General features: G+C 60.6%; 1 protein-coding gene across 4 annotated transcripts in view; it reads left to right on the top strand.

Annotated features, from left to right (window-relative positions):
- Positions 1-9,070, top strand: part of PXDN (peroxidasin) — a 56,285-nt gene extending 47,215 nt beyond the window's left edge. For 2 of the 4 annotated variants that reach the window (XM_047782726.1, XM_047782728.1), the window contains 6 exons: positions 2,040-2,174; positions 2,449-2,657; positions 4,120-4,240; positions 4,365-4,500; positions 6,352-6,462; positions 7,081-9,070. In XM_047782726.1, the coding sequence (XP_047638682.1) occupies positions 2,040-2,174; positions 2,449-2,657; positions 4,120-4,240; positions 4,365-4,500; positions 6,352-6,462; positions 7,081-7,200 (832 nt within the window). In that variant the 3' untranslated portion in view covers positions 7,201-9,070. The remainder of the gene's footprint in view (positions 1-2,039; positions 2,175-2,448; positions 2,658-4,119; positions 4,241-4,364; positions 4,501-6,351; positions 6,463-7,080) is intronic. The other 2 variants (XR_007135212.1, XM_047782727.1) reach the window with 2 other exon arrangements.
- The last annotated feature ends 1,377 nt before the right edge of the window (positions 9,071-10,447 follow it).

A 10,447-nucleotide genomic window follows, 5' to 3' on the forward strand; every position in this document is an offset into this window, starting at 1 on the left:
CACTCACTGAGGCTTCTCCACTGTGAGCTCTTGTAGTTCAAGGCCACGGGTCACCGTGTAGTTACCGTGTGTGCTCTTTTGCTTTTGAAAGAATTCTTTTAAAAGGGGAGAAAAGCACTGTCTTGTAAAGCCTCACTTCGGGTGTTTTCTGGCCTCTTCTGTGCACTGGCAGGTGAATCACTCGTTCTTAAGCCACGCAGCTACCCCGACGTCAGGCGTGCTCTCCTCGGGGCCGGGCTGCGCCTTCTGGAGAAAATGCCTCTTTACTCCCAACTTCGTACAGGTTGTGAATGAGCGACCACGATGCTTTTACACTAAGTTTAACATGTTCCATTGTTTGCTTCAGTGATAGCGTTTTTAAAAAACATTTTTCTTTTTGACTACACCCTTGGCACACGGCAGTTCCTGGGCCAGGAATGAAACCGGGGCCATAGCAGTGACAGCACGATGCCCTTAACTGCCGGGCCGCCAGGGAACTCGTACATAACTGTCGTGGGTTGCAGGGGATGTCGGTTCTCTTCCACCTCTCTCCCGGTTCGGGACCTTTGTGCCAGGGGCGGGGTGGCTGCCAGCTGGGGTTTGCCCTCTGTGTGTTTTCTTACGCTGAAGTACCCTGCCTCTTCCTGTCCAGACTGAGGCGGTCTTTTCCCCAGTGGTCTGCCTCTTCGCTCCACTTATTTCAAACCGTTGGAAGCCACTGGCTCCCAGCTCAGTGCTACGGGCCGTCAAGGCTTCCAGTGCCGGAGGCCCAGGGGAGACGGCCTGAGCCGCGCCCCCAAGAGGCACGGGTTTACCCTCCTCGTGTCCTATCTGACTCACCGGGTGAGTGAGAGCAGGTGCCTGGGAAGGGTGATGACATGACACTGTGTGCCCCCACTGTCATCAGGGAAAGAGAGGCTTTGGATGGGGCTTAAGGGATCATGTGGTGGCACCTGTCTCAGTGGCGCCTGGTCAGAATTCTTTCCGTCTCTAGGAGCACATGGTGGGGTGGGGATGAAGCCTGGGCTGGGAGGCTGCAAGCAGGTGGGTGCCTGGTCTCAGTCTGAGGTCGGCACCCCAGCACGGGGTGGGGGGCTGCCTGTGCTGGCTGATAAGTCGGGGTGGGGGCAGAGAGGGAACCCCACCCGGCAATGGGGTGTGTGCTTTGGGAAAAGACCGCCTAGGCAAAGAACCGCACCTGCAAGGCTCTTCGTGACTGACTGTGTTTCCATCTGAGCTAAAATTCAGTGCGAATATCCTTGAACTTGGAGAGTGTGGCAAGCGTGTCCTTGGAAGGACCAGATGGCCTTGCAGCAGCTTTGCGCTGAGCAGCACCGAGGATGGGGTTGCAGGCTTTGTCCACCGCCAGCACCTTTGTCCTGAGGAGGTGGATGGTGCCTTGGCCACAGGACGCGCTCAGAAGACCCAGTTCGGCTTGGGTGGCACTGGAGGCTCAGCCCTCGTCTGTTGTCTGGTGGCCCCGGGAATCAGGAAGGATTAGGTCCGAGGGCTTCAGCAGACTTGTCAGTGCCTTACTTCTACACGTGGATTTCTACGGAACTGGAAGAATTTGATGAAAAAGTTTGTTTTTGACCATTTGAACCGTGCTGTTTTAATCTTTGGTACTATTTGTACTTAGTAAAATGTGTCTTCACAGCAAATACATTTTCAACATATGGTAGGATCCCAGTTCTGTTTTGAGAACTTGTCTTTGCCTATATGTAGCTTATTCTTCATCTGTCTCTACCACAAAAAGATCAGAAAGGTGGCTTTTGGATGCCAAGTGTCTGAATAGTCAGAAGGTATGCTCTTAATTTCCTTCCTTGGGTTTTCCTGGCTTCTCTAAACTTTGTGTAATAAATACATGCATGTCTTCTGTCATGTCTATATGAACAGAGTAGGAAAATTTCTTTAAAATGTAACAGATGGATGCTCGAAAGAAACAACAGTGCATTTGATCCGTTAGGGCCCGAGTGGCGTCACTTGGGGAGGGCGAAGGGGAGGAGGGTTTTGGTGCGTGCCGTGCTCTCTGCGCCACGTGGCTCTCTGACCTCTCGTAGGTTGTACGGCTCCCCTCTCAACATCGACTTGTTTCCGGCCCTCATGGTGGAGGACCTGGTCCCCGGCAGCCGCCTCGGGCCCACCTTGATGTGTCTGCTAAGCACACAGTTCAAGCGCTTACGAGACGGGGACAGGTACGTGCGGGTGCACCTGCCACCAGGTAACTCCGTGGGCGGCTGCTTGCTGGGCAGTGTTCTCGAAAGTGGCCTCTGCTGGTTTTCGTCCGGGTGTCTCGGTCTTTGCTTCCTGAGTGGCTTAGAGCGGCCTCGGGTCCGTTTTCAGTGGCGCCTAATTGACCCCCTGACGTCTGTGTGGTGTTGCCGACGCCGAGTCGAGGCCGGGCGTGACCGGCTCCCTGGCTCCCCGGCCCCCGCGCTCTCTCTGACCTTGTTCCTGTTCGGGACGCAGGCTGTGGTATGAGAACCCGGGGGTCTTCTCCCCCGCCCAGCTCACCCAGATCAAGCAGACGTCGCTGGCCAGGATCCTGTGCGACAATGCCGACAACATCACGCGTGTGCAGAGGGACGTGTTCCGAGTGGCCGAGTTCCCCCACGGGTACAGCAGCTGTGCCGAGGTCCCCCGGATGGACCTCCGCGTGTGGCAGGACTGCTGTGAAGGTGGGCGTCCGGTCCCTGCACTGGTGGTTTGGGGGGAGCTGCGGGAGCTGCGGGAGCTACGGGAGCCCGCCTGGCAGTGGAAACGGAAGCGAAGCAGGCGGCCCTCGCGGGGGCCTGCACGTCGCTGTGTCCACACCGCGGACCCCGTGGAACCTGCAACAGTCATGAGTCTGCAGACTTCCTCACGCCAAGGGGTCGGACCTAGGGGGAGAGCGGCGATCCCAAGTGAAAGCAGCAGGAAACACCATCTCAGGGCGGTGTGCTCCTCGGCTTTCCCAGAAGCCGGCGGGTTTGGTTTAGAGCCTGCGAATCTGCAGCTGCAGAGACGCGGGCACCAAGAAGCGTGTCAGACTCAGACACCATTTCTGAAACTGGCCGCCACGTGTTCTAATTGTCTCCAATGGCCAGAGAAACCTGCCCTGAGGCGCCTGCTGCGGAGGTGGAGGGAGCTTGTTGTGTTTTAGCTTCTTTTCAGAACACATTCTGACTGGTTTATCAAGGTCACAACGCGTTTTCACGCGTCTGGCGGGAGCGTGATTCTTGTGTCTGCCGAAGATTGTTCTCTCCGAACATCCTTGAGAAAAGCCAGTGCCTCTTTTCAGATGCAGAAGCTGCATTGTTGACAACTTTGCCAGGTTCCCTGTGATGGTTAGGAAGGAGCAGAGACAAGTGCTCTGTATTTTGCTCCACAAATCCAAAGTCCTGGGAGAGACTGGGCCTTGGACCCAGGCTCTGTCCTTTGCATCACATCTCAGAGCCCTTCCTGCTGTCGGCGGGACCCGTAGAGAGATGTAGGCACCCTTTCATTGGAATATCTCTCCCTTTAAAAGGGCAGGCATAGCCCTAAGCTGCAAAATGCCTTATAGGCTGCATCTGCTTTATTTTAGCTCAAAGCCGTATCTAGAAAATAGCAGAATAAAATGAGTTAATGCGTGAGCAGACCCCCTGTCGATTGCTGTTGACTTTTCAGTTCATCGTTTATAAAAGGCTCCTCGCAGACTTTCTCGAGCTGTACCCTTAGTCGCCTCGGTATCTGTTTAATCTGATTGTGAAAGCAGCACACATGTGAAACCTCAGAAGCCGCTCCTCGGGGGTTGCGGCTGCTCCCTTTTGCCCAGAGTTGTGACTTTCAGCCCCTCTGTGGGGGCTGGTGAGTCCAGAGGGAAGAAGACACACGCAGGCACACGGGTTGGAGCTAATGGTCGGAATTACCGACGTGGTTGGGAGACTCCTGTGTGGGGCAGGACGGCAGCGCACGGCCCAGAGGCTGCGCTGGGGGCCTCAGGAGGTCGCAGGGATGCAGGCTGCTCTTGGGGGAGGCGGGGAGTGAGGCCGCTCCCCCGCCCCAGCCGGCCTGAGTGTCTGCTCTGTCCTGCGGGAGAGGCAGTGCTGTTTGCCCAGATGCTCGCGATTCTCCCGCCGTGAGAGTGGCCGCCCTAACGTGTCTGCACCTTGCTCTCAGACTGCAGAACCAGGGGCCAGTTCAACGCATTTTCCTACCACTTCCGCGGCAGGCGGTCCCTTGAATTCAGCTACCAGGAGGACGGGCCGGCCAGGGAGGCGGGGCCTGCAAAGATGCCAAGGTACTCGGGAGGCCTGCGCCCTGCGACCTTGTCCCTGGCTTGGGGACGTCCCCCGTGGCCACGCACAGGCCTCGGGAGCCACGTGCCTTGGGCCGTGTCGCTGAGCCTCCATCGCTTCCCCCAGCAGAGGCAGGCAGCCCGGGATGCGTCTCAGCAATGCCACGGCCACCTCCTTGGAGCGCCCACAGGTGCCAGGCACCGGTGACGTCCGGGAGTTCGTCCTTGAAGTGCAGAAGACCATCGCGGAGCTCAGGAGGCAGGTGGGGCTGCGCGCCCTCCTCTCGCCCGACTCCCCTTCGGCCCTGGTTTCTCCCGCGAGCGGCAGGGAGGGGCTGCCGGGACCCCGTGCGCGTCCTGCCGCCCCAGGGACATCGCTGGTGTCTCTGCCCTCCGGCCGGGCCACACCCAGCTGCCCTAGGGCATCCCAGGACCGGGACCCTCCGCAGTGGGCTGCCAGCAGGGCCTTTGGGGGGGCGGGGCCCCCAGAACGCAGGCCGCGCGAGGCTCCGGAACAGGGCGACGCTGCCTGGGAACCACAGGTCCTGCCTTTTTGGAGAGGACGTCGCGGGGAGGGCCAGGCGTCGCAGGAGGTCAGGGCCCTGGGATGCGGGAGGACCCGGCACGGCCGCGCTTCCTGGGAGGTCAGGGCTGGCAGACAGCACTGCTCGCTGCTCCTCGCCTGGACCGGGCCAGGGGCTCTGTCGTTCCGCGTGTGCGGGAGCGGAGAGGGACATGGCAGGCGAGCGAGCAGGGTGCAGACCTGGCAGGTCATGGTCGCGGGGTTTCTGATGCTGTCGGACTTCCCAGAGGCAGGCCCCTGAGCGGGGCCTTGTGGCACCAGCCCCTTCCTGCTTCTGGAAGCCTCAGTCTCGGCTCGGGACACATTTGTGTCTATTCAGCCTCCTGGAGAGGGGCTCGGGCCCCGTCCGCATCTGCCCTGTGGTTGCCCATCGCTTCTCCTGCCTGGGGGTCTGGGGGCAGGGGTGACCGCCTTGGGTGCTGACAGTGGACAAACTCTGCCTCGGTTGGGGAGGAAGGTGAGGAGGGGGCCTGGCCCTGCTGGGCTCAGGGTGGGGGACGCGGCCCCTTGGCCTGGGGCTGGAGACAAACCACGCGAATCCCAGGGGCTGAGGGCCCAGGGCCAGCTGGCTGCGCTGAGGCCCCCAGGGTCTGCCAGCGAGTGGAGGGCGGGGTTTGGGGTTTGGTTACTGCACGGATGGGGCAGATGGACCCAAGACAGGACGGAGGCTGGACAGGGCGGCCGATGCCTCAGTGCCCGCGAGCCCAGCCTGTTCCAGCCCCGAGGCATCAGTTGGTGCAGAGCCTGAAAACCCCAGGGAGGACGGTTTGAGTGAGGTGGCGGTTTACTCGGGACAAGGCCGAGCCGCTGCCCCACAGCCGCGCAGACTCCACGGGTCTCCAGCCTCTCACCCTGTCACCAGCTCCCGGCGAGAGGGAGGCCCCCATGCAGGGGACGGCGTGCCGTCGGGGTTAGCGGCCGTCACGGCCCAGCATCCCTTTGAGAACCTGGCGCAGAGCGTGTTGGTCCCCCGGCGTCTTTATTTCTCCCCAAGGCTCCTCCCTCCCCTGATAACCGCACTGTATTTGTGGTCTGTGCACTTCGGCCCCAGACAAGGGGGCCAGGCTGCTGTCATGGAGCCTTGGATGGGCAGCTGCCAGCTGCCTGATGAGTAAACTTGACATTCCATGAAAGCCCTTTAGAAATACTCACCTTGGGGAGTTCCCATTGTGGCTCAGCAGGTTGAGAACCCATTTGGTGTCCATGAGGATGTGGGTTTGACCGCTGCTCCTGCTCAGTGGTTTGGGCATCTGGCGTTGCCGTGAGCTGTGGTGCAGGTCGCAGATGCAGCTCGGATCCCTCGTTGCTGTGGCTGTGGTGCAGGCCAGCAGCTATAGCTCCAGTTTGACCCCTAGCCTGGGAACCTCCATGTCCTGCCAGCGTGGCCCTAAAAAGGAAAAAAAGGGAAAAACAAACAAACACTCCCCTCGGCCCCTGCTCGTCGTCTGGCACTGTTGACGGGCGGGGCAGAGGCGCTGCCCAGCCGCCCGCCTTGTCCTGGTGACCGGCACATGCTTCTGCTCCGCTGCAGATAAAGGCACTCGAGTCTCGGCTCAGCACCGGGTGTGTGGATGCAGACGGCGAGCCTCACGCGGATGGCACCCAGTGGAAGCGGGACCCCTGCACGCTCTGTGGATGCCGCGTGAGTGTGGGCTCTGGGGGATGCGGGCAGGCGGCTGGGCAGCAGAGCGTCCAGCCATGGGGCCCCCTCCTTCTCCCCAGAGCTGGGGGCTCCTCCCTGAGTCTTATTAATGGTTTTCACGGACACCGCTGCCCCAGCGCCGGTGTCTGCGCTAGTGAGAAGGGCGTTCCCTGGTCTCAGAACCAGGGGACGGAGGGGGCTGCGGTTGGCCACGTGGGCAGGCCTGGCTGCAGCCCAGGCTGGGCTGGCATTTGGGGGCCGAGCTGGGACATGGGACCAGAGGACAGCGGGCGAGTCTGTGCAGACAGGGAGGGGTTTGTCCCCTGGCCTGGGCAGAGCAGGGGTCGGGGTCCCTGATGGCTGCCTGGTTTGGATGCAGCCCTGTCTTCTCAGCTTCTCCATTGTCGGCTCTCCTGGTCGGCATCCGGGGATGTCACCTGGGGCTCCCATGTGAGGCACGGAGGGTGGGCAGCTGTGGTCTGGGGTCTCCTCCACGAGGGGGACGAGCAGCAAAGCAGAGGGTGGCGTGGAGCCTCTGGGAGGACTGGGCGCCCGGGCACAGCTGGGCCTGGGAGGCGGGCCGCCCCCAGAACTGACGGCTTTGCACCATCTCTGCAGGACGGGCAGGTCACCTGCTTCGTGGAGACTTGCCAGCCTGCCAATTGTCCGGCGCCCGTGAGAGTCGGCGGGGCCTGCTGTCCGGTCTGCCTGGGAGCCTCGGCGGGAAGGGGGCCCTAAGTGCCCGGGAGCCCTGGTGCTCCTGTGCTCGTCCCACGGTTGTGGCCCGTGCAGGGAGTACAGGCTGCCGGGGACACGAGGCGAGGTGTTTCACGGCCAGGACGCGGCGCTGTCACCAGGGGACCATGGAGCAGACGCGTGTCCTGACGTCATGTTAGATTTCTCAGGTTTTTATTTAATTTTTTAATGAAAAAATTGGTGCTACTATTAAATTGCACAGTTACATCATTTAGGCTCCTAAGTTGATTTTACCTAATATCACCGTTTCTTCTCAACTGAACGCTAGTCTCGCTTGGTTTCTGACACCAGGAGCTTTCAGTCGCGTCGCCAAGGGCGGGCGCAGAGTGGAGCCGCCAGAGGAGGGACATGGGATTTGAAAGCAAGTCAGTCTTTGGCACAGGAGACAGTCCTTTCGGAGGCGCTGGGGGTCGGTCTCCGTGGGGAGCATGGCTCTGGCCGCCCCCTCCGGCCCCCGCGGCATCCCGGCGCCCCCCGGTCGCAGAGCAGAGAGCCCCCAGCCGGCCGCCGGAGGAGAGCAACATCCTGCGACTGCCTCCCACCCGGGACTGCGAGGCTTGTGGCCGCGTTAGGACAGGCCCGTGTTGGCGGTCACTCGCACGCACGCTGCTGGTGTGGACTGGACGTGGAAACCCCGCGCTGTCAGGATCACTGTCCGTGCAGACACCGCCCGCCCTCGGCCGGCTCATGCTCCGCTCCGGGCCCGCTGGGTCCCGCCAGAGCCACGGCACAGCCACCCGTTCTGGATCTTCCACCCGGAGGAACTCGAGTGTGGGGACTTGCTCATAACTTCAGGTCGTGTGAGTGCGTTGGAGAAGACCAGTCCCTGTATCTCATGTGTGTTTTCACAGTGCCTGATGTTTGATGACATTTTGCCCGTGTTTTAGTTTCAGATGCGGCAGAAAACTTAGCCCCACTCGGCAAAAGTTCTTGTAGAATTCAGTGAAGCGCAACTTTCATACCTCGTAATTTCCCGCTTTAACTGACCGGAAAACCTTCTGTCTTGTTCCAAATGCAAGGTGGCCTGTGTTCTGAGAAACGTGGTGCCTGGGCACGTCCTCCTGGGTTCTGCGGTCTCGAGTGCCGCCTGGGAGCCGGGCGTGGCACAGACCCAGGGCCCAGCCGCCCTTCCCACGGGAGGCCCATGAGGGCCCTGGCCGCCTCGGTCCACACGGGCACGTCCGCAGCCCGTCTTGGGGGCGGGGCGGGGCCGGTCACCCACGGTGTCTGGGTAGGGGGGGGCAGCTTGGAAGCCTGGTTTCAGCCCAGCACAGGCGCCTCCCCGCCACAGGAGACCCCGGGTGGGCTGTGCTGACGCTCCAGCCCAAGGGCGTTAAACACGCTCGCCACGTGATAAACGAAAGCTCTGGTGTTTCAGGGACATGGGACTTCTTTTGAAATATCAAGGCAAACTGAGTAGCCAAATTTTGGGACTGATCTCTGTAAACAGAAGACAGATGACGCCGTCTAAAAGCTGGTGGTTGTGTAACTTGCTCAGGTAGGAAGCGGTGGCAGATCCACTTTCTGGAGTGTTCCGGAGTGTTCTGGGGCCTGAAGGGGCCCGGGGCTTATCTGTGGCCTCCTGCAGAGGGTTAAGACGGGAGGCTCGGGCGGTGGCGGGGCTCAGCTCTGTCTGCGCTTCCTGGAGGCTCTGGTTGTGGGCCTGATGTGCAGGACAGCAGTCAGACCCGGCCGCCACGGGGAAGAGGTGGAGTTGCAGCCGCTTGCTCCTCTCACCGTCTGCCGGCAGCAGGTGCTTCTCTCCCGTGCGTTGTAATCAGTACGTCACCAAAGAGACATTTGCACTATGTAGGGACGCCTTCAGTTCCAATAAATGGGCCACGTTCTCAAACGGTGAATGGTCTTCTTTCCGTGAGCCAATCCGATGACCATGGGGCGGGTCTCCGAGGGACCCTGGGGTCAGCACGGACTGTTCGTGGGGAAAATATGAAAACAGAAGGGGGAATTCGTTCAAGTGGAGCCTCTCCCCGGGCAGCGGGCGCAGTGTTGGGCAGACGGGGCCAGGCTCCTGGTGAACCTTGGCAGGTGGGAGGTGGCTCCTGAGAGGCCTCCAGCCCCCGCCCCGTTTGGGGTGTGGACCTGTTTGTCGGGGAGAAGCCCCATGGCACCAGCGGACACACACTGAGCAGGGGACATGGGGGCTGCTGCTCTGTGGCCAGAAACATGTGACCGCTTCCCAGCCCCTGGTACCCTGGGTCCAGGCGGGACCAGGACCTGGAAGGGGTTTAGGGTATCTTTGCAGGAGCTGGAAAAAGTGACAGTGTAATTATCAGGGAAAAATCGAGTATTGAATTTTTCAAAGCTGCCAAGTCATGCCATGCCGTGCAATGAATGAGACACACGAGCCGCTTCCACGAGTGGCCTTGTTGCAGAAAGGGATGAGCCCCAATCGGCTGCTCTTGCGGGGCGTCGCCCCAGGTCACAGCAGGAGGAAGTGCGAGCAGGGCCCCGCAGCCGTGACCGGCGTCATGTCGCCTCTTCACTAACGCGAAAACTTCCACTGCAGTCGTCTCAGGGCTTGGGGGGGCCGTGAGCTGGCGCTCAGGGGCGGGTGTTGGGTAGCGGCTGCAGGAGGGCGTGGGGGCTGGGCAGTGGAGCCGGACCCCGACTTGCCTGGACTCCTCCCCCCGCCCAGGACCAGCACCTGTGCCCTGTGCTGACCACACCTGGATGCCCATGGTTCTGAGGTGCCCCTTTCGGCCGGGTCCCGAGCAGACACCGAGATGGGTGGTGCCCCGAGCCCCTCCCCGGGGACCCTGGGCCCACAGCCCACTCTCCTCGGCGGGAAGCTGCCAGAGGCTCTGGCCCGAGGTGCAGAGGGTCCGCTCACCGCTCCCCACTCCGCAGACGAGGTGCTGTCCTGGTCAGCGGGTGACCTGCTCGCACAGGGCCGAGGGCCGCATCGATGTGCACAGGTGGATGCACAGAAGCGGCACGGACCCTCCACATCTTTTGCTTTAAAAACGAGAACGTGTAGCAACGCCCATTGCCTTAAGATAGTCACACCTGTTTCCTGTGTGCAAAAGTATATGCCCAGTGACACAAATGCTGTGTTTTGTTTGCCAAGTGATTTGCCCAAAGGTTCTTACTCGTGCTTAGTGGACTCCCCTAAGGCATCCTCGTCGATTTTATTTAGGAAACGTTTTCCGACAGTGTCAGGACGTCGTCTGAGTTTTTTGTAACTTTTGCTTCTGGGTCTGCACCCTCA

Source organism: Phacochoerus africanus, chromosome 5, assembly GCF_016906955.1.
Source record: "Phacochoerus africanus isolate WHEZ1 chromosome 5, ROS_Pafr_v1, whole genome shotgun sequence".
Classification (NCBI taxonomy): Eukaryota; Metazoa; Chordata; class Mammalia; order Artiodactyla; family Suidae; genus Phacochoerus; species Phacochoerus africanus.